This window comes from Mastigoproctus giganteus, chromosome 12, assembly GCF_048544385.1.
Source record: "Mastigoproctus giganteus isolate SK-2022 chromosome 12, ASM4854438v1, whole genome shotgun sequence".
Lineage (NCBI taxonomy): Eukaryota > Metazoa > Arthropoda > Arachnida > Uropygi > Thelyphonidae > Mastigoproctus > Mastigoproctus giganteus.
Genome location: NC_143586.1, coordinates 41,762,290 through 41,786,882, shown reverse-complemented (window position 1 = coordinate 41,786,882; position 24,593 = coordinate 41,762,290). Strand labels below are relative to the sequence as shown.

The 24,593-nt window shown below is 36.1% G+C and overlaps 1 protein-coding gene across 3 annotated transcripts in view; it reads left to right on the top strand.

Moving 5' to 3' along the window:
* The window catches only part of LOC150076952 (uncharacterized), a 54,372-nt gene extending 31,637 nt beyond the window's left edge, over positions 1 to 22,735 (top strand). The window contains exons 3-10 of one of the 3 annotated variants that reach the window (XM_090386002.1): positions 11,367 to 11,524; positions 13,138 to 13,210; positions 13,928 to 14,086; positions 14,190 to 14,388; positions 14,605 to 14,819; positions 16,611 to 16,677; positions 18,176 to 18,325; positions 20,886 to 22,735. In XM_090386002.1, the coding sequence (XP_090242128.1) occupies positions 11,367 to 11,524; positions 13,138 to 13,210; positions 13,928 to 14,086; positions 14,190 to 14,388; positions 14,605 to 14,819; positions 16,611 to 16,677; positions 18,176 to 18,325; positions 20,886 to 21,016 (1,152 nt within the window). In that variant the 3' untranslated portion in view covers positions 21,017 to 22,735. Of the gene's footprint in view, positions 1 to 11,366; positions 11,525 to 13,137; positions 13,211 to 13,927; positions 14,087 to 14,189; positions 14,389 to 14,604; positions 14,820 to 16,610; positions 16,678 to 18,175; positions 18,326 to 20,882 lie in introns of all 3 variants that reach the window. The other 2 variants (XM_090386001.1, XM_090386003.1) reach the window with 2 other exon arrangements.
* The last annotated feature ends 1,858 nt before the right edge of the window (positions 22,736 to 24,593 follow it).

Below are 24,593 nucleotides of genomic sequence, written 5' to 3'. Positions count from 1 at the left end.
TTATTTGAGGACCTATGAAAATTCCTTCCTTCAGCTTTGCATGAGATAAATTTGGAAATATTATCAGTAAATAGGCGAATCCTCTGCTTTATTTATCCAGTGCCTTAGTGAAATTCTTAATCAGTCCAAGCTTGATGTGTAAAGGGGGAAGAAAAACCTTTTGTGGATCAACCAATGGAACATACTTTACATTGCTTGCTTTTGTGGGGAATATATTCATCTCTCTTGTCCCAGTGTTGTACGACGTAGTGTTTGGCTGTTGCACGACTGTCCCATAAACAGAAACAACAGTATTCAGTGAAACCACTTTGCAACCCAACAAGCAGTCCAATCACTTTGAGATCACCACAAATATTCCAACCATAGTCATTGTAACGTATAGCAGCAAGAATCTGGGACATACTATCGTAGGTTTCTTTCAGGCCAACAGCATGAACAACAGGAACTGATGGTAAAGTATTTCCATTATGAAGCAATACTGCTTTCAAACTTAGCTTTGACGCATCAATGAACAAACTCCATTCAGAGGTATTGTGATCAATGTTCAGTTCGTGCATAAGACCAACGACGTCTTTGCATACACACATGTTGTTTTCCATTGCAAAATATCTTGAAGATTCTTCATTTCGCTTACGGTATATTGTAATGTTTGTACCTTTGGCGAGTAAGTTCCACTGTTGTAGTCTGGATCCGAGTAATTCCGACTTGATCAGAGACTTCGGTAAGCCCAAGTCTCTGATCAAGTCGCTTAATTCTCCTTGTTCGGTGTAGTGTGGGGATCCTTTCTTTTTCTGGCTCGTAGTCCAAATCATGTGAAGTACATGGTTCCGCCACATCTGGTAAAACGATTTCTTCTGTACCTTCATCGCCACTTCCAATACCCCAAGATTTTGGTGGCACAGGTACTGGCAGTTCTTTACCGTGTGGCACTGGCCTAATTGCTGATGGATATTTGATGTAGCGCTTGCTCTTTTTGGAAAAACCTTTTATTTTTGTCATGCAGAAATAGCAGTCGTCGAAATGATTCTTGGTCTCACGTCACCACTTTTGTGACATTGTATATTTTCTTCCTCTGAGTTTTTGGGGTAAAGTGTCCACAAACATAGCAGAAGTTGTCTGGGTGATTGACGCAAGTTCTGTGCTTTGTCTTCTCCATTTTAACAATGCATTAACCTCAAAACAGTAAAAGCAATTGGTAAATTTGAACAGAAGGTGAATTCTAGTAGCGTATTTTATCATACACTATATATTGAACAGTTGAATGGTGTAATAAAATTAATAAAAATACTGACTTGTCTGGAAAAGTTCACAGTAACGATATCTTTGTAGAGAATCCAGTTATCTATCTATATCTTAAAACAGACGTGATAGGAAATTTTTATGATTAGTTTTAAATTCTATACATAAAACTTGACCAGAAACAACCATTGATTTTGCTGGAGGTAAAAATCATTTTGGGTAGTGTGATTAAAGCGTCTATAAAAATCTACCAAAAATTGGGATTATATTGTTATGAATGTGTAACTCGATAAAGAGGGGATTATCAGTTCAGAGTATCGCAGTTTCGCTACTGTATTAAACATAATTCGTTCATCCCTCTCTCCTTCGCTCGCGCAACGTTTCCTGTTTGTCACCCGAGTAAGAAAAGGCGAGGCATATTTTTCAGGGCCTTGTCTTATCCTTGACGGGTAAAGAAACCTGTCCGGTTTTGCTCGATAGTTGACTTCTCGCGCTCTGCGTCATGCACCAAAACGTTAGAAAAGAAATTCGCCTTTAGTGGTGGGTGGGTGGCCCTTTCTTCTGGTCTCGGTGCTGTCGTGCTGAAATAAAAGGGGAGAGGAATAAATAGCGGGGCAGAGGTGTCCGTTTAGAGATGTTTCACGATAATTTGGGCCGGAACAAGTGGAAGGGAATGGGGTCAAGGAGAAGCATCCGTCCACATTCTAAGGACTACAAGGACGTTCGGTCCCCCACTTGTTCTGTTCCGCTGGCAGATCACAGATTAATCCTCGAGTGATTAATGACGGATTACCGCTATAGGTGCCTCGCATTTTATAAAAAATAGCCGAATATTATCTTCGAACCGATCGACAGTCATTGTGCTGCCATCTGGCGGAAAAAAATAGACACGGAAGTCTCATTTATTCTTGGATCCAAGAATAAATGAGACTAGTAGTAATAATTAGTAATTAAGGATGAGATTTTTAGTGATGACTCATCAACTTGCAGCCTGACGTCACTTCCTGTATATTTTCATTGTGGAAATGGAAAGCTGTTTTAACTGTCCATTTGTAAGGAGACTTTCTTCCTGGATAAGCTGCCTCTTCCTTGGAATTGGACAGTTGGTTCAGGGAAAAGGTTTTTTTGGACTCTTTCCTTAGGGGTGGGTGGAGCTGGGTTCAAAGAAATACCCTAGAAAATAATGCACCCAGCAGTTGTCGTTTAACACCTATATTTATATAATCATAGAGAAAGATATTTTCCCTTTGGCTAATAAACGTGTTTATTAACTTTTTGTTGGCATTGGAATGTCTACTAGTGGTCAGCCATGAACAAATACATAATTTTCCTTGGATTTGTTTCTTTTTTCCAAATATTTGTTTTTTTTTCCTTCTAGATGTGTATTTGGCACATACTCAGCTTGGCGATAGGACCTTAATTGAGCGAGCCACCAGTGGCTCACCTTGTGCATGTTGGCAGCGAGCACGAAGCGCCTCCAGCTCCTTAAACGATATAGACTGTGACGGAGGAATCATAACAATTACTTCTCCAAAAAGTCGATGAAATTATCCGCTTTCCTTCTTGTAACCGCCGGAAAGTAGTGTTTAATAAACATTGGAATGCAGTTGCGTGTAAAAGACACCAGGTGGTGCCCTGCATAAATGCTCCGGATAAATTCTTTCCTCATCACTTAAATTTACTCCTCTAATAATCCTTGAAGCGCAAGCACAGTCTAATCACTCAAAAAATTATATGAAGTGCATTTTTAATAGAATATATTAAAATAAATATTATTTTCTTTTAAAAAGAATTTTAAAGTTCTTTATATATTAAGACAATGTAGTCTTAAGATTAATTTTTAATGAATCTTATTTTATTTTGGAATGTAGTTGCGTGAAAAAGACACCAGGTGGTGCTCTACATAAGTGCCCGGATAATTCTTAAATTTAAGCCTCTAATAATCCTTGAAGCGCAAGCACAGTCTAATCACTCAAAAATATTCTGATATCGTGCAATGGCTGCATAAAATGCGTTTTTAATAAAATAAATGTTATTTTCTTATAAAAAGATTTGTGATATTTAAAGTTGTGTATACAGTATATTAAGAGAATGATGTAGTCTTAAGGTTAATCGTTAATTAATCTAATTTTATTTAGGAACGTAATTGCGTGTAAAAGACACCAGGTGGTGCTCTGCATAAATGCCCGGATGATTTCTTTCCTCGTTAATAATCCTTCACACACAAGTGCAGTCTAATCACTCAAAAAATGATATGAAGTGCATTTTTAATAGAATGTATTAAAACAAATATTATTTTCTTTTAAAAAGAATTTTAAAGTTCTTTATATATTAAGACAATGTAGTCTTAAGATTAATTTTTAATGAATCTAATTTTATTTTGGAATGTAGTTGCGTGAAAAAGACACCAGGTGGTGCTCTACATAAGTGCCCGGATAATTTCTTTCCTCATCACTTAAATTTAAGCCTCTAATAATCCTTGACGCGCAAGCGCAGTCTAATCACTGAAAAAATTTTCTATCGCGCGATGGCTGCATAAAGTGCGTTTTTAATGGAATATATTAAAATAAATGTTATTTTCTTATAAAAAGAATTGTGAAATTTAAAGTTGTGTATATATTAAAAGAATAATTTAGAGTCTTAAGGTTATTTGTTAATAAATCCAATTTTATTTAGACACCTTTTTTTTCTAATATTATTAATATAATTTTTTTTTTATGTTGCATCATTTAGTTCTTGATACTATTCTGATAGGATTACTTTACTTTAATATTACTCTATAAATAACCGGTTCTTTTGACTGTCAACTTCTTATTACAATTTCCGGCTTCTTAATTTATCTATTTCTATTAAATTCATGAATAATTCATTCGTATAACGAAGGTAAATAATTATTCACGATGTAAATTGGATTATGGGCTTTTCGTCAAAGACTTCTAAGCTCCATCTTAAAAATATTCAGTCACGCGCATTTCCCTCTCCGAGAAACATTCACCTTCTTTCTTTTCATGAATCCATTTCAGGTTTTTAACGACCCCTTTTTAATATCAAGTGAGCATCAACTGATGGCCTAAAGCACCACTGCTCTACAGGTCATTGTGTCGAATATAAGTCAACGTTTGTTTGTCACGCTTTCTTTCTTTTTTTCTTTCTTTAATGAAACTGTCTCTGTTTGTAAGTTGAAGTGGTAACTTTTCGTTTGTTCTTTATTTATTTTTTTTTTAAATTGTTGGAAGGGGTCCAAAAATTTAAATGAAGGTAATTTCCAAGACTGTGTGTGGCAAACAATTTTTGGATATGAAAAAGAACTTCCAAATGGTGGTTTCGTTTCCTTCAATCTCAGTTGCTGTCTCCATGGTAACAGACCTTGTACCTCTTTACGACAATGGAATTTTGCGCAAAAAAATAGTGCTATTGTTACATTTGGCCTCGGGTTTGATACGTGTGTCGCCCATTTCATTATGCTAACGCGTATTTTTCGAAAATGGTCACAAATTACTATACTTTTTTTTTTTCCAGATTTTTTTTTTTCTACTTAAATGTATAATATACTTCCTTGCAGATTTTCTAGTAGTACAAAGTAAATTATAATCAGTAATCCATGCATGTAGCGGATGACGAGAAATGCTGACAATTTTCATCCTCGGTAAAAGAAAATATTAAAATTTTTTAGAAATTCTTCCAGTCAGGATGAAAAGAAATCTTACGAACTGAGTGAGTCAGTCTCTGAAAGGGGTGCATGGTTTTTATCCAAAAATTGTTTTTCATCCCGCAATACAGGAAAACCGAATATAGAATGTGCGCGATTAACAAACGATGCCTCATGGCCTTAGTCGCTTTTATTGTAGCACAATCGCCACAGCTAGATTTGTGTGAAGTTAATTTTTAATAAGAGATATTGTTGCTGTTGCCAATATGTGATTTATTTTCTTATAAAAAGGAACTGTAGTTTTTAAAGCTAATTGAGAATAATGAATAAATGTTTAGTTTCTTAATTTTACTTATTAATACGAGGTGCGTTCAATAAATTAAGCTACCTAAGGTACTTCCCATAGTTGTATTTCAATGATTCATGATTTATCATGTTCCTACATATCTTAACTTGAGTGGTTCTAATTTTGATCCCAATATGTTTTTAGGACGTGCTGCTGTAACAAAAAGAAGGCAGACACCTGTATCAAATCATGGATTTGCTGAAATTGGAGCATTGTTCAGTCATCAAGTTTCTCACCAAAGAAGGAAATGGGCTAAAGGCCATTCATGAAAGGATGGCTGTGAATAGCAACAGTGCACCTTCACAGTACCAAGTGAAATTCTGATCAAAACAATTCAAGTCGAGTAGCGAGTCCATCGAAAATGATCCATGTTCAGGAAGACCTGCGACAGTGACCACTCCAGAAATGTGCCAAACTGTGGAAGCCCTTGTGATGAATGACAGACGTTTAAATGTGTCCCAAATCTCTTTCCTCAGAGATTTGGGACAGTAAGATGAGATGAGGGAACAGTTATAACCATCCTCCATGAACATTTTCAGATGACTAAGATCAGTGCAAGGTGAGCCCCCCCAGATTTCTGACCCCTGAGCAGAAGCAATTCAGAGTTCGGTGTTGAGGAGAATTTAGAGCTTTATGGAAGGAATCCTGAAACTTTCATATCCAGAATTGTTACGGGTGATGAAACATAGGTTCATCTCTGGGATCCTGAGATCAAACAAGAATCAGTGCAATGGAAGCACAAGGGTTCTTCCCAACCCAAAAAATTTCGGACGCAACCGAATGCTGAGGGAATTTTGTACATTCACTACTTGGAACACAAGCATACAGTCACTGGGGACTCATATGCATCCCTACTATATAATCGAAGGGATGTCAAAGAAAAAGCGCAGTGGAAAACTTTTCATAGGTGTGCTGCTTCTTCAGGACAATGCGCCAGTGCACAGATCACATGCTGTTGCTGCTGCTTTGAGAGACTGTGACTTTACAGAACTTACCCATCCACCTTACAGACCGGATCTGACTCCCAGTGACTATTTCCTATTTCGACACTTGAAGATAATCGTACATGGGCATCGCTTTGCCGATGATGAACAGAAGTCTGCTGTTTCTGCGTTCTTTGATGAACAGGGCAAAGAATTTTATTTGTCTGGTATTTCCTCATTGACAACAAAATGGAATAAGTGTACTGAAGTTAAGGGGAGTTACATTGAAAAATAATAACCGATTTTTGCTTCTATCTCATTTCCCATATCGAATGCCCCTACTAAATGATTTTACTAAAGCACCTTTTTATTCCATTTATATATTACCTATTATATATAATATTGTGTTTGTTCTGAATACTAAGAGAAAGATGAGCAGTACTTGAAGTATTACAGTTTACAATAAATAAATTATTATTTTCCCTAACAGTTGAAATAAACGTTTCAAGAAATTCATATACCGTGGTCTCGCTGTAGGGGAATCTTAACAAATTAAGATTACCGGATATGAAGGGTTCATCTGAATGACAAAATGTTTTATTTATTTCTGTTCACTTCATACCAAAGGAAACTTGTCTCCAAAGATTTAGACTTTGTGAAAAATCTATGGGTTTTGCCATATGCATAGCAAAAAGCACGTGGGGATTATTTATGTGACCCCTTAATAAATGTAAGTGAAAAAGAAAGCATAAACCTCCATACTTTTTACTGTAAACACAACTGTTGCAGACCACTGCTATCTAGGATCGCTTTCTAAAATTCTATTTATCAGTTACTTTGTTAATTTTTAGAAACCCTCTCGATGTAATGTGCACGAGATAAAGCTAAGAAATTACGACTGACCTTAGGTTACCATATTATCTCATTAAACATTTCTTGTGGCAGGTCTAATTGTCCACTCACTGTCGAGCGATAATTATCCTCCTCTCTTAATTTCCATAACGTGTTCTTACGACTTCTGTTCTTCGAAATGATTCCCCCCCCCCAAATTGCACTTAATTTACTCATGAACAGACAACTTTAATAATGCCATTTCAAGTTGAGTTTTTGTTTATAAGCGTTCTAATTAGCTGAGCATATCGCTTTTCTCATCTTTGTCTCTGCTCCACTTAATCTAGCCTAGTGGAGTTTCATCTCGCCTCCTAGTCAATATTCGGTTCTTTGACACCCTAAATATAACCTGCAAATACGATGTCAGTGTCCGTTTGATGATTTTTGGTATTCTGACTTCAGAAGGTCACGTCGACCTTGACTTTCCCTCTATTTCGACCTTAGAAAAGAGAACGCTTCGTATCTTGATGCAGCTCAGGGTACGTTTCAAGTTTCTCCACCTCCCTTTACAGGGCCGAAAATAAAAGAGGGGTGGAGAAGAGAGACGTTAGCGTGCACCTCATCCTCTGGTTGTCAGCCTGAGGTGATCGGTCAGTCCTCTCCCTAAGGCCGGATGTGGTGCCAGCTCTTCAATAACCTGCGAGGCTTTTTCGTGCTCATGCGGTTAGAAGTGGCTTTCAAGTCCTTCCCTCTTTTATAAATAATTACTGCTTTTTTGGAAACGGGCGTGCAGGAAATACCACTATCTAAACCTTTGGTGTTAGCGGGGGCGAGCGAATAAACGCACGTATTTAAGAGAAACACCTTCGCTGCAGCTAAGTCTAATTACTCGCTTATTTTACTACAATAAATCGTATTTCAGGTTCAGAATTCAAATGTGTGTCTGAATAATGACCATCCCAAAATGAGAGGGAGAGATAAGAGCTGGTATGCGCAGATATCACGCCAGGGGTGATGGCCAGACCACGACCTATGTGATGCGCTCTCCGTGAGTGGGAAAGTTCGGTAGTCCTTGGCTACAGCCTCCGGATGGATGTGCGGCAACAAATCCGAATAGGAATGATGACATTATCTCAGCTCAAATGTCTGGGTTGCTTTGCCTCCGTGACTTGCCGATTTGCCTTTGACCTCTCCGAGTTTCTTAACACTTCGAGCACGACTTGTTTCTTCCCCTCCCCCTATTCTCTCATTTCTCTCTGGTTTCAGTTGTTAGGGCAACATCCATTAAGGGAAAATAATGTGCTGAAATCCTAAGTGTACTCTTTGATCTTGTCGTAATGAGAAAGAAAAAAGGAATTTGAAACCTTTTTTTGAATTGTCAAGGTCTGTCGAGTCGCTGCATCAACTGTTTTCCAAGCATGCGTAGAAATTGTTACCTGTACTTTAAGTACAGGTGACAATTGGAGAATACAAAATATTAAAAGATTTCACTCTTATTTTATAGTATTCTAGTAGTAGAAAGAATCTATCCCTGCCCCAATCCTTTTTAAAGGAATCCGTAATCCCTATTGAAATCTTGAAATACCTCTTCCAGCCACGGTTCTTTCAAAGGGCTTTTTCAAAAGAAAGGATTTACTTGCCATTTACCCACCCCCATTCAAATATATTGAGAAAATTTGGGCAGGGGTCCGCGTTTTCCCGCTCCACTCACTCTCATGTATTGGCCTAATGGCACTCAGTTGACAAAGCTGACAGTTTGGCACTTGGGAATGGTGGGACGTTGGCTTTCGGCTGTCAGGTTCACCCTCTGAATAGTTCTTCGGACCAATTGTTTCCTTAGCCATGTTCAAGGAATGAATGGGGTTTAGAAGTTTGGGTCGCGTATATAAATGGACTCGACATGATCGTAGTTATAAATACTAATCTGTTCATGCATGTAGTGGAATGCTTCTCCCCATGGAACAGTGAAAGGGCACAATGGTGTACTGTTTCACTGAACTCAAATTTTGTCCAATACCACAATCCAATTCTTATAAGAGAGACAAATTTGCTGCTCCCACTCAAAGCCAATCCCTCCTATAGAATTCTGTCTGTAGTTATCATTAGGATCGCACTATGGGACCAATGTTGTCTGTTGAACTTTTGATAATATATTCCTTTAGGAAGTTTAGAAATTCTTTTCTTAATCTTACTAAAACGGTTGTCAACGGTGTTAAAGGTACGAGCATCCCTTGGTAGCACGGAATATGCCTTTCTGGGAGAACTATTATTAATATTACTAATTAACTTGGTGAAATAATTTATATTAATTTAAATAATGTATTGTATTATTACAGCAATTTTGTAGTAATCTATGGTCGACTTTGTATTTCAAACACATATTTTAATGAATGGTTTCTTCTTAATTAATACACTATATACTGTACATTGGAGATAAGGTTCTTTTTAAGAAGACGCCAAGTTTGGGACCTACTACTGACCCAGACCACCGTAGGGCAATGCAGGCTAAGGGATTAAAAAGCGTGCTTAACTTCAAGGCCAACTTCCTTGAAGTGAAGACTATAAATCTTCAGCCCTAAATTAAATTTAAGTACAGTACGTACTGTTTTGAGGATGTTACTGGAATTTTATTCTTTTAACTTTGCCAGATATTTACGAAATTCGAATTTAAACGCTTGGAAAGATAAGCAGCTCTTTAAAGAACTGTGTATAGTTACAACTGTATAAGTTACAAGCCCCTTAAAAGATTGCTAACAAAATGTTTGCATTATGTTGTCCATCTTTCCACTTAAGGAGTTGTAACTAAGTTCTCTGTAAACGTCCATCTCCCACGCCCTTACAAAAAGTTATTTATATCACAAACAAAAATTATAAATCCATTAAAGGCTCCTTCCTATCTATATTCGATGTGTATTAATGCTTTCAGGCTTCGTCTGTAAGGAAATGTCCTGGTGTCGGACAGCAGCTGGCTATTTGGGTCATCTCTTGGCTGCAGTCACGAGCCTTGAATTCCAAGCACAGACTGGCATCCTTGATAAGAAAAGGCACAACAACCGATAACAAAAGCCAGAATGCAAAGAGACAATGCAATCGAAAGAAGAGAATGTGATATTTTCTATTCAGGTCGTGTTTTGTGCACGTGTTAGAGCTTACTGTAGACCTATTAGACTGATATATTGCTTCCCATCTGATATTGCTGGGAGAGTCCTTAAGTAGAACCTCCAACGTCGTATTCATCAATCCTCTCTTATCCAACAAACACACCTTGGGTTGGTTCACCCAAGTTCAGTCATCTTTGTGGGTTTAATGCCGTGATTGTCAACAGGTCAATTCTCTATCTCCTCGGGCTACACGGAAACAGAAATATGAGTACAGGAGAGGAAAAAGAAAAATGGGAGGTGGTTAGTAATTATCAGTAGGCTGGAATTTTCAAAAAAGCTTATAAGGGTGCATCCATCCAAATACGTACAGAGATAATTTGCTTATTTACCACCTTCCATTTCTTTTTCTTATTTTTTTTTCATAAAATGTGTACATAAGTATTATTAATTAGATGATTTCATAAAGCTTTTCTTTTTGATATGGTCTGTTTCTTGAGTTTCTTGAGGCCAATCATGTTCTTACAATTTGGAATCGAAGAATTATTTGGATAAGCCAGAGGAATTCTATTATCCTCAACTTGCAAAACAGAAGTCCATGTATTATTTTTAATAAGATGGGAGCAGGACCGAATGCGAGTTTGAAGATCCACCACCTAACCACGAATTTGGTCAGATAAAGTACTCAACGAAAAGGCCTTTGGTTAAGTGCTACCTTTATAGGATGTTTATCAATAAATGCGTTTCTCTAAATAATATAACATTTGTGTTTCCCTCTATTTTGACAAGACGTGTACTTAAGTTGTTTATCAGAGCTGTTGTAATTTAATTTTCTGTCACAACGTTCAATAATCATCTAGACAAGCCAGTGAAATTTCTATAATTAATTGTTGGACCCATCGAGAAAGAGCTGCCATTTTTCAGTCCTGTTTATCCCATGGACATTGAAGACCACACAAGTAACTTCGGGTGTCGTAGCTTGCTAAATGACATAGCCCTTCTGCAGCTTGTCATTCGGGACAACACTTAAACTCATCGACACAGAAGCCCAATTACATGATACTGTCAGCTGCCAGTAGCAGACCTGGAGTTTGCCAGCCCAATCGGCTTTTACACTTCACCCTTCGCCTCGGGTGGGCATCAACACATCTGTCGCCCAGACATTCTACACCCCATAATTTGAACGATATAATGTCCTTCTTTAACTTGAACCCCTTTCTGAAATGTGCGATTCTTCTGAGATGTAACCATCGCAACTGATGCCGTTTGTATCTTTTCAGGATCACATTCAAGAGGTGCTCAACAAGTGGGATCAGATAGATGACGAAATTTGGGCCAAAATCATCTGTATGGAACGCAACCGGCGAGTGGCCAAAGCTTACGCGCGTGCCCCTGTGTTAACAATAAATGGCTCCGACGATGGCTTTGACGGGTACAGGTAAGTTAGCCTCTCACTAGTGTTCTTGAAGCCTGTGATTTTTAAATTGAGGTCTCGGGCTAAGGGACCTCAATTAAAAGACAATACCAGACTTGTTTGAATACATTAAAACAAGGTCGTCCTTGTAATTAGTACTTTACAAATGTTAATTAGACTTTTCAGACTACTTTATCTTTGCCGTAATCTATCATGTGTCTGTAACAAGTCTAGTTCGCTATCCTTGCTGACTTCTTTCACTATTAACAATTTTTCTCACGTTTTACCTCAATAATTTACTCTCCTATGACTATTTATCACGCATTTCCTCCTAATGACACCACTGAAGAAAAGGGCAGCTAAAAAGCACCCGGGAATTCTTTAAAAATTAAAGATGATTGCTGTTAGGACAATAAACTTGTCAAGGAAAGAATTGAGCTTCGAATAAATCAAGAGAATTCATATTTAAGAAAATATTTTTTTCAACTATTAGACATCGGAAACTTTAATTTTCTTAGTCTTTGGTTCGCTTAATAAATAAGATATATTTATTTATCTACATACACCATATTTTCAAGAATGACTGGACGCCTGAATGTTTCAAAGAACCTTTTATTGACACAATATTTAATATGGCATCCGTCCACCTTTGACCTTAATTATATGCTATATCCAAGTCGCTGTACTCCGAATCAATTTCTGATAACTGGAAGGCATATTTTGGTCGATTCCTCCTTGCGGTTATGTTGACCTATCCCCCAGTAGATATTTCAGTTCATTCTAAAGATGATGTTCAGACGGGTTAAGGTTGGTGCTCTGGGCAAGCCAATGAAGATTTTGCACGCCCATGTCTTCAAAAGAAGTCACTACAGGCCGTGGTCTATGACATTGTATATTGTTATGCTGAAATAGAAAAGGGCGCCTACTGCTGTTATAATTTTTCGGTTAAGAGAGCTGAATTATCCATAATGTCAGTGTACCGCATGGTATTCATTTTTCCAGGAATGATAATCAGTGGTTCAAGACAGCACCTCTACCAAGCTTCATTGGGATAATGAATATGGTGTGGCCAATAGTCGCGATTCGTCACTCCCTAACACAGCTTTCTGATATTCCAGGAATCAGTTACGATGGGTTGTGCACCAGAAAAGTTGATTCTGTGATGTCTGGTTTATGTGTTCCTGCTCTTCGGTAAAATTCAATGCTTTCTAGCTCCTTACGTATCGTCCTTGTACACCTCCAGCTTCTGTGACCTCCCTGAATTCCTGGTTGACAATATTTGATTAAATGAAGACTGGGGAGATGCACGTACCACTCTTCTGGGCAGCTCTTTTCAAAAGTTTGTGTTGATCTAAGGTGTTGTAGTTCTGGTGTAGTGGCACAAACAGAATGGCTCCCTCTTGGAAGTCCCCAGGTTCAACACCTTGACCCATCTAACTTATATCATTGATTTGCTTGCTTCTACGGTGGAGATAATTGCTTTATGGCTAATCCTTATCGCTAGATGGCAGATATGAGTAATTTTTCCTAAATATCAGGGGTATCCAGATACTTTTGGCAGTATGGTATTTATTTATTTTGAGATTATCTTAATTTTAAGAAGTTTTTCTAATAAGTTTTTTTTTTCCCCCTTTCAGAATCGGACTCTGTGGTTTCGACAATCCTATGAGAGATGCCAAAACGGAGGAAGTTAAACGCCACATTGGTCATGTGAGTAATAGTAAAAAATCCTAGTTGACATTTAAGTGTAGATCGACATATCTAACGCTTCGCTCTTGCTATCACATTTCTTTTAGACGATTATAAAAGCAGTGACTTGGGGAAAAAACTATTCTTAGAATTAAAAAAAAAGTGAACTGACAAGCAAGTGATGACCCCCAGTTATCTCACTGCATATCTGTGTAATGGTGTGTGTTTCCGGTGATGTTTTTGACCATCATCCATCAAAGACCTGTCTCATTTTTTCATCCTGCCACCTTAAATGATGGTTTAATTGTTTAAGAATGCAAAAAAAAGAAAAAAAAATCCTAGTATGGTCGTTGGTACCATTCACGAACATGATGGGACATTAAAATTGATATCGGCTTAAAAGGAGACAAGTATTTTATAAAATATACGCTGAAATCCGAATAATAAAATCACTTTACAACGTTAAATTGAATTATTTTAATTATTTCAAGATATCTAATTCCATATTAATCATTCAGAGGGCGCTTTAGTTGTATTAATTACGTCACAAGAAAATTTAGAGTTTTATTAAAGATAATATTCACTATAAAAGCTGGCAGACGTCACTCCTTTATCCATAAATCTATGGTGGCGCCACCTAGCAATTCCAACATCTAAGTATGAAATTAGTCTAAAATTCCAGTTGATAATGAAAGCTTTGTACCAACCAACTTTAATGTTTAATTTTTCTTTCATCAGGGCGTTAAAATAAAGATGGATGATGGAGGTAATATCATGGTCAAAAGAATCAGTAAATCAAACGTATTTGTGAAAGAATCTAAAGGTCCCGAAGAAAATAGTGTTTCTGCTGAAGTCATTCGCCTAGGAGGTCAGCTGGAGATAGAGAAACCTGTAAAAGTAAGTAATAAAAGAATTTGAATGAAAAGAAGTTATTAAAGAAACGTTTCAAGTGTAAATTTATTACCTTTTCTTTTAAAAATCGACTTTTGTTCTTTTCTAGTTATTTGACATGAAGAAATTTCAACAAAATGTATCTCGTGAGCTACGGAAAGCTTACCCCGATCGTCGGAAGCTAGAAAGTCAGTGCGTGTCTGCCGTAAGTTTTGTAAAAGATGCCCAAGATATATTAGAGTGTCCGTGTTGGATAATGGTGATCAACATAGTAGCTTTGGACATGCTGAAGTCAAAGCTTCCCCCTGGTGAGTAAAATAAACATTTCTATTTGATTTAAAGAACACACGATTGTTTGATTGATAACACGCTGGTCCAGTGAACAATGGCTTTCGTGAGTTGTTAAACTCTTACAGATTGCCAAAATTAAACTCAATGAGATTAAAATTAGTCATTTCATTTTATTTAAACGATTGTTAATCATATAAAGTGTTAATGTCTAATGAAACAATTATTTTTGACAGTATCGAGACGTCATAGTACAACTCATGTAGCAACTGTTTTTGACAATCCACGTCTTTCTAGTACGGAAGAAGATCCATATAGTTTACCTTCTCCTACGGATTCACAGTCACTTACTCGGAGCAATAAATCAACAACACGCGAAAGCAATAATACCAGAGAACCAAAACCACCAAAATTACCACCAAGAGACTTTCAAAGAGTTCCAGTCCCAGTGGTAAGTATCGGACTTGATGTTTTAGTATTTATATTTAAAATGGAGTGACAAGATTCTGTATATTTAAACTTAATTTTTTGTATAAATACATGTAAAAACTTGGTGTTGTTTCAAAGGACGACTTCTCCTTTTGGTGGTAAATATTAAACAGTATTTACTGCTAAAGTTGTAGTATACTACTTGGATCCTTATTATTTTATTTTATAATTATTATTTATTTTAAAAACTCCACTAAATTTGTGGAGTTAACGCCTTAGGAATTCCATAGATGCGAGAAGAACTGGATGCTTTGCTAAGCGAAGAAAATGTTGATGTTAATCAACGTCATCAACATTTGAAGATGTTGATTAACATCTTGAAGATCAACGTTTATTGCTGTCCCCCACAAACCACTGGAAAGACTTGCTTGTTGTTGGCTTCCCTACTTTTTCGGTGATCGTCTCATGTCTAAAAATGTGGTCTCCAAATTTAACGTCTCCAGACTATTTGCGAGGATTGATGAGAGACGAAGTGCAAAATAATCCCCCCCCCCCCACACACGGAATGAACTGAAAGCCAGTACACATAATGAAATTGCGAACAGAGACGTCCAAACAAACAAAAAGGTGTCATCGAAGATACTGAAAAAGAGTCTGCGCATGTATTCAAGATGGTGGAAATTTTCAACGTTCTTTATAATTACTTGATTGAATAATCTAATGGTAAGAGAATTAATAAATTTCGATTCTTAATATTTAAGTTTGCTCGAATTTTGGATCACCCCGTATAAATAACAGATCAATTGTAGTCCTTCCTGAGACTTCTCTAAGATCCAAACAGTCCCTGAACAACAGAACAAAAAATGAATACCTTGTTCTCCATATCAAAACGATATCTGATAAACTCTGTCAACTCTCAACTTAGATTCTCGATATGCTCTTCAGAATTAGGAGTTGCTTCCTAACACATTTTTTTTAAGAGAACAACTAATTGGAAAACGTTCTCGTGATGACACTTGTTTCAAGTATAGCCTGAAGAGAGGTATAGCGGCAGCATTCTTTCAGAGGTTGCTCATGATCTCTTCATGTTCCTCCATCACAACCTTCTCTGCCATATGGCATGTTCATGATGGCCAAACCTCAATCGCATCCTTTCTCTGTCTCTAGCCCTCCCCTTCAGCCTCGATCAAATCATCCAATTCTCCTTCTTTCTCTCTAGGTCAAAAACGAGACAAAAAAAATGGGTGGTGTGACATGGACTGCATCACTTTTCCTAACTCAAAAGGTTTACCAAGGAGAAAATAAGCCATTGTTCGAAATTAGAGCTTGGCTAATTGTTCTCCTGCTTTGCAACCACTTTCCACAACCCACTCAGTTAAAACTGCACTATTCACTCCTAAAAGGAAGTCTAATGGTGTATGCTTAGCAAAAGATTAATTACAGTCCATGCAAGACGTGGCTACACTACTTCATTGCTGTTCTGTACCAAGATTTCTAATGCTTACTAAAAGTGGTCCTTGTAGATGGCAAACATCATATCTATACCATTGACCCGTATCTTTACCTGTCACTTGGAATGGCTGAAACCTGTTATCAAGGGAAACATTACTTGCATGTACGTCTCAGCGCCTAGTAATGAATAGCAATTTTTTTTTGAGTGGACTGCATGTAATGGACAGAAGCTGATAACTCTGTGCCACTCGGTTAATACGTGTGCTGCCACAGAGATAAGGATAGCGGGAATGAAAGGGCACATACCTCAATAAATATTAAGATATCCATTTTAATATCTATTATTTTTTTCTTATTTTAGCCGGATTATGAAGGATCATTAGAAGATAAAACATCAACCAGTCGTAAGAAGCAACCTGGTTATCCAGGTAAGACATTTTTTTTTTCCTTTTTTAATTTATCTACCCTTAAACCCCCTCTTCCCCATTTATTTCCAAAGTGTCTCGACGTGGCGGTTTTCCAAGAGTGAACGCTGACCCCTAGCGATGACCTGTATAGTGGACATGAATACTAAGAGTGTACTCAACTTGATCGCCTTGACACGTGGACCTTATGTTGCCCGGTGTTTGTCGATGATGCGTTTTTTTTGACAAGTTGTTAGGCCGGTTTTTTTATTTGGACGTGCAAACGTCTATGCTCGTGCCCATGCCTATTTAGTTAGCCCGTACTGACAAGTCAGTGTCGAGAAATCTATCGTTTAATAAGCTGTTTATATATCCGTATAAATCAGGAAGACCCCACAATTACACAGTCATTTCTTATTATTTCAATAGACCCAGAGGAGACTGAAGAAGAATCACTACAGAGATGCATCAGCCTCGATATAAAGGCCAATTAAACCTATTGTCGATTTTGTATCCTATTTTTGTTAAGCAGTGTGCACAATAAAATTGCGTAACAGATAATGCATCCACAGGTGCATTATGTTATGTAACTTCGTCTATGTATTTTCAAGTACTTATTTTCATAATCATGGGCTTTTACGGCAATCAAATTCTTTCCAGCTGAACAGTGTGTGTGTGTTTGTTATGAACATGAATGTATAAATGTCGATTGTATCATTATTGAAGAAAGAGCACTTTATAACCAGCATTTAACCACAGTGGAATTATCCCTTGCTTGTCGCGTGAGACGTTTGTTGGAAGAAAAAGTATTCTCAAGGACGGACGAGAAGCCCAGTAGATATTTCATCCCAGTAATTGGTTGGTATCAACTAAGAACACATGTTTTAGATAAGTACACACTTTCACGTTTTAAATCTTGTTGCTGATGCAAAATCCACCAGTTCCTTGTAAGGTATATCCGGTGGGTGGCTACCAGGTGTCACTCGAATATTAAAACACCCTCATCCAATTGCTACCTTAAAGAAATTGCTCACGACTTGTACGAAAAAGAGATGTATTTCTTGCCCTATAATCAAGTGGTAGATTCTATTAAATAAGTTATGAGTTCGGAATATTTCATGCGGTAATAATAGAAATTAAAAAGGTTTGGTAGAAGAAACGAAATAAGATGGTATTCGAAGTATTACATGGGACAAATTGGTTCCCTTTAGATAACAAAGTTATTTCCTCTAAGAATTTTAACTTCAGTATATCTTTTCAGGTGCAATTTAAAGGTTGTTTGAGTTTGGAGGAATAAAAATTATTACTATTGATTTATGGTTTTAACAATAAAGGTATTTTATGCAGATTGTGATATATATTATGTCCCTTCCCTCCCGTATTATAAATTGTTTGATAATAAATATGAAATTCTTTGTCTGAAAAGTTGTAAATACTATTGCTAATATGTAGACGAGTTTATACAAACGTCTATGACAAATGTGAGCCTAATATTTTACTAATTTGAAGGTTCTTTCCATAGATGATCCTTATTACTGCGGTCTCAAAGCAAGGGTTCCGAATTTTGCCAAGCGTACTCAAGATAAAGAACCGCCCCCTGTACGAAAAAGCCATAGTGCAGGGTATTTAAGCTTGTTAAGACAAAGTAGTTACCCTTTTGATTCTACTCGTGGTAAGTGACTTTACCTTGAGGAGAAACCCTCCTCTAAGGCAAAACACTCACTGGTGGAGGTTGGGTATTTGCACTTCTCTCTGGCTGAGTTCAGAAATGGTGATGGTTTTTCATCCAGTAGTCACAACTAACACTTGAATTGCATCTAACAAGTTTAACATGCCCCTTAATGTGTTTCTAATAAAATGAATGCATCTTTCTTAAAAAGTAAAGTTCAACAAAATTAATGGAATTGGTTTTTGAAATGTCAAAGGAAATCTGAGGAAAATGAACATATCAGCCCCATAAACATAACGCCTAAGAATTAATAACTTTGATTTTATTCGTCCAAGTCCGCTTACAATATAATAGTGTTATCAAACTTTGGATTGTAAAGGAAGTCTTAAAATATTGGTAAATCCGTTACGAACAGTACTAATTATGTTAATTAATAAATGAAATTTGATTCAAGACTGCTAAAATGAATGAATTGATTATTCATAGTCTTACGTTAACCAGTAGAGGAGTTATTTTAAGATCACCCATATTCAAATCAAGTAGTTTCTTAACTCAATTTTTTTCTGTCCCCCAACAATAAACAGTAGTTCATATTTTAAGTGAATAACAAATTAAGAATTTGTTATTCCTTGCGAGCCTAAAAGGTTTTAGGCTCGCAAGTTTATTAGGTCAGGTCATATTATAAATACGTATAAAGTATGCTAGAAAATTGAACCGTTCAAACACAAGTCAAATTATAAACCTGAAGGTGGTAGAAGATATTAGATATTTTTAAAGTAGTAATAACACGCACTAAGTTTAAAACACACCACATTTACTGTACGATGAAATATTTGCTACTAGAATGTTTATTTAGGAATTTTATAAAGATAGAGATGGATGGATAACATTTGTGTTTGCAATAGGCAGTAGCCTAATTCGTATAGCGAAAAACACTTAAGAAATAAAAATCAGGATGTTCGAATGAAGGTTAAAAGATAAATACTAACTTTAAAAATTTTAGATGGTTACTCTCTAATCAACATATGAGGAATTGGTGTCTGTTTCATTGATTTTCTGGTCTATGTCGGACCCCATATGAACCAATAAATTGTCTGGATGATTATTTTCATAATCTCAATAAAATTACTGGAATAGTTTGCTCTCCCATATTCAAAGAAGTTTTCTTTGTTTGCAAGACATTTTTATATTAATCGTTAAAATCCATTTGCGTTTATTAAAATAAATACAAAAGCAATCTCAGCCACTAAGATCACACTTCAAAAACACTAGCTTTTCCGGATTAAAAAGTTTGCTTTTAACTTTGTATGCACAATATATATCATGCATCGTATTGATATTGCGAGAGTTTGCCATTCGTTACAAATGGGAGAGAAATCTGTGGCTTATTTGCTATCGTCATCAGTTTTCAGATCGATCATCTAAGCGTTTGGAAGGCTAAATGGTATTATATTGCTTAAGAGTAGCAAGAAAAAAATTATAATTCGTAGCATCTTAAGATCAATTCAGTGCCAAAGAAAATTTGCTTTCACTTAGAACCATGATGAAGCCATCCTTGATGCTTTTCAGTGGACTCATAAAAGAAAACGAATTCGTGTATATTCACTTGGATACCGCAAGTTATTTTCGATATTTGGGTAAACGTTGGGTCTGTGACTCATTTTCTTTAACGAGTTTCTTTTAGGAAGTATGGATTGCAGAATACCAGATGTGGATTCGTGACTAAGATGTTCAATCTGCAAAAACATTTTGACCATAAATCAAGATAGTGATGAAAGAAGAAAGATTGCCAAAAGTTTAGCAAGTTTCCCCATTTTTTTTAAAAGAGAATTCCAAGATCGCTCAAGATTTGTGTGCATTATTTCGAAATTATCGTGTAATCAGTAATTGAATTCGAAAATGATGATGATATCCACATGTTTTTGCCAGAAGTTTATCTAACCACATGCAAATATATGCGTACACCACTTTTCACTGGTTTTGATATTCGGACATCACTATTAATTATGAATGTGCTCAAACTTGTAATGAACTATCATCAATGACTTATCACTAGTTGTCTATTATAATATTGAATGATCCCATCCTTGCAGTTTATCCCATTTTTCCAACTAAACAATTAAGTAAGGCGGACCATAACTTGGTAATGACCTTCTTCACCCACAAAACTTAACCTGTAACTTTGTCAGACTTCAGATTCTAATACTGTACTTGGAAATATCACCGAAATTATCCTTGTAAGGCTTGAAAGCCTGGGACCGATCGCATCCAGACACAAGCTCTCAAGGGTGGCACGGCTCAGCTTTTATTCCACAATTACACTTTACAATTGTTTCTTTATCAAAACCTCGGTTACCGAATAAATGTCCTGATTTTATAATATACTGTGGAAGATATTAATGTAATGAGCTGCATTTTCCCACTTAAACATTAGTGTTTTTTGTACTTCATAAATAACCAAACTTTTTTGTAAATTTAAACATTAATTTCAAAATTTATTATCAACTGCAATAGGAAATTTGATATTTTAAAATTGATTTATAAAATAATTTTCACACAGCAGGTCCCGATGGCATGTCCAGTTCAGGAGAAGAGGAATATCCCAGACTCTATGGTCGGTTAAGACCACAGCAGCAGCAGCAACAACATCATCATCACTATCCTCCAAGGGAATTCGTTGGTGAATGGGAATGACGACTCCTACATTATAGGACAGTTAAGAAGAGAGTTGGTTGAAAAGATAAATTGTTAAAATATCAAGATTTTGACAAACCCGATGAACTGAATGTCACCTTTTTTAAAAGGGAAAGGGGGGAGGAAACAGTGATTTTGATATTTTGGAAGCTTCCTTTTTACGAAAGCTTTTTACCAATATTTTATGCCTTGAGTGACTTGTTGAGCTCGTGTTATAAATTAAAGTAAAAAAAATCTGTTGTCGCGTGAAAAGAATGAATTTATTTTGGACGCAAAAAGAATGAATTATATTTGCGTCAGGATGGAACAGCCAATCAAGAAACTCTCCAATGACTTTGTAATTAAGCTGTGTTATTTAAAACTTCTGTTGTTGGGAACCGTACTTAATTTTCTGTTTTAAATATTGTCAACATACAAACAGGCAGAGTTTTATTGTTTGCTCTTTTGTTAAATTTTATATTTCATGTGATTGAGAATTTCTCAGTTTTAATTAAATCAAAATATTTTTTTTTATGTTGACAAATACCGCATACATTATATTTCTTGATTCTGAAGTTGTCAAATAATAATAGTTTTGAAGTTAAGTTATTAAGCATCGAAGAGTAAGTGAAAAATGTAATATTCTGTATGTTATTTCTTTATAAAAATGGCTGTTAGTCTACTTTTCCAGTGCAAAAGTCGTCACTAGCAAAATATTCGCCATCTAGTGTTAATAATGCGTACTATGAAAAAAAAAACTATATTATATAATTTTATTGCTTCCAGTCATTGTGAATTTTATATCATTCAGCTGTTAATTGACAGGGAAAGAAGGAAGAAAAATATTATAAAGGTATCAAGAATTAAATACTTAATGGACAATTACTTGATAGGTGAATAGAAAAATAAATTTTTAAATAATTTAGCACTACAATGGCATTATACTTAAGATGGCAGTGACAGCGCCATCTAGTAATATTATAATTTGTAACATATTGTGAATTTTAAATTATTCTTTTAGATGGCTAATTTTAGAGTCATTTAGATTTTAAATATTTTTATTAAGTGAAATTACAGAAAACATAATATTTTCTATCAGGATTATTAAAATTGTATCTCTAAATTCATCATTAGACAGAGTTAACGTATTTAAATATTTTTATCTGGAACTTTTTCTGTTATATGAATTAAAAATCAAAATGACCAAATTCTATCCTGGTTTCAGCTAGAAATAAATAAGTAAAAAAAAAAGATAGTTCTGGTTTGTACACGAAGTATTAGAGATACTTGTATTATGAAAACAGTCCCCAAACATACAGACCATCTAGAAATACTCAATTTAAAACTTAAATGTTACTTTATATCGAGAACAAATGTTTAACTTTTCATAGTAGCTTGAATACTAATTTTTGAGCCCCGTTAGAAATACCCAGCTGTTTTCTATCACTTTTCTGTTGAAAATCAAATCTGCTAGCAGGGTGGTTATGGGTTTGTGTGCTTTCTTCGAAAAGATACGAGGATCAAAACCTTCCAAATTAACTCATGGAACGTGCTGGCCCTCATGTGCCATTCATCCATCCATCCCCAGCTGTGTGTCTGTCACGACTTTTCTATCTCTATTGTAATTTAACCGGTCCGAAAGGAGAAATCCTTAAGGCCAATGTAATGTATATAACTATAGCTAGTGTGTTGTAATTATTTTCTTTAGGTGGATTAAAGCAGACATTCCGATTTGTGTTATTTTTCAGTTTCATTGATTCTACAACACACACGCACTCACTGTAAAAATCACCGAACCGAAATGAAGCGCACATACGCTGTTTGATTCACAGATCAGTCCACTGAACGAGTGATGCATTTTATATTTTGGATTATGTTTCAGCAACAAAATCTTTAAGTTTTCTATTATGAAAGTGGTCTCTCGTGATAAAAAAAGGTGCGTTTTGACCAATTATTTGCTCTAATTACAGCAGTCTTTTTCGCTTTACTACCGATAGCCATTTGCGCACCACTTCTCATGCATCCATTAATATTGCCAAGAAAAGTTCTTGGCAGTATTAATAGCTGCATGATAAACTTTAAGGAACATGCCATAAAATTCTACGTATCCAGTGCCAAGTCCAATTCATGGTCTAATTGTGGGTAAGCGTATTAAAGAAGAAAAAGAACACGAATCTAAAGTTCTCGTGCCAACTATCAATGATTACTGAGTCATCATTATACGTACTTTTTGTATTATTCGGCTGTAATGGATTCATCGCTTGAAAGGGCTTTGTTTCTATCTTTTCCATATTTACACTAGAAAGGTTCGACGTTCATAACTATTCCAATGCATTTTTCTAAAAACTTCTGCACCTTAACTGTACAAAGGCCTGTTTCTGCTATATACTAAGTACAAGTGGGTTTTCAAATATTTGAGATTGAGTCGTGGGCCTATTTTCAATATTAAGACGGTTAAAATCAGCTGTTGGCAATTTTCAGCGTGATTTCCCACCGCATATTTGAAGAGTCATTACGTGCATCACAAAGAACATTCCACGTTACGCAAAGTGAACCGCACGAATTAATATTTAATCACTAATAGACTCACCCACTCAGCAATTAGCAAAAATTGAATAAAACTAAACGGACAGCTTTGACGGTTTCCACCTGTCCATAGGCGTGTTTGTTACTCCTAGTTAATACATAACGGTAAGAACTAAGGAAATGGAGTCATCAAGAGAACTCGGCAAAGTATCGTAGGTCAAGGTTTACCACCCCCATGTCTTAGCGCGTGATGGGAATGACAACTAAAATTACTTCATTCCATGTGTTGCGATTTCTGGAGTTTCTTAATGGGAAAGGTGCCAAAAAAGGTAAGTATTTTTTTCGGACAAAACAGATAAAGATAACACAAATTGCCACGAGCTGGAGACATTTCAGAAAAGAGTGGTAGAAATGAGCTAATTTTCTTGCTAAGCTTGCGTAAGCATCTAGAGTCCCATTTCCTCCACATTCCTTCCTCTCCCCTATTTCCAAACATTATAAATATTGTCAACATCCATCTGAAAAATACAGGTTATTTTTCGATGATCCTGTGAAGTTTCAGTTTTTGTCCAAACTAATTTTTATTTTAGAAAAGTTAGTTAATTTCAAAATCGTAATTCAACCGATTATCTGGGGTGGTTGGGAAATAAATTTTCTTGACATTCGAAACCCCGGATGATCCGCAAAATGAACGAAAAACTAAGTTACTTGTAAATATGACAGAAATGTATATTTATTTGCATGCATATTGTTTCGCTTTTCCTTTGATTTGCTTTCCTGTCAATGATACAACATAAATTACGAAATGTCTTATCATCAAGAACGAAATCTCCTTGGTTCATGTAGTCTACTTTAGACTTCTTAGTTTCCTCTTAACCACTTGTATTTTCAATGATTGGTGAGCTGAAGGTTTCGTTCAATAGAGGGAACAGCCCTTTTCTGTTTCAGTAAACGATCAATACGGATCCAAATTTAAAACAACGTTCAAGTAAGAGTGGAGGATTATTGGAGGGACTAAAATGAAGCAGAAAGTAAAGGTGGGATTAAGTTTCAAAGAAATCCAAGCTTGTCT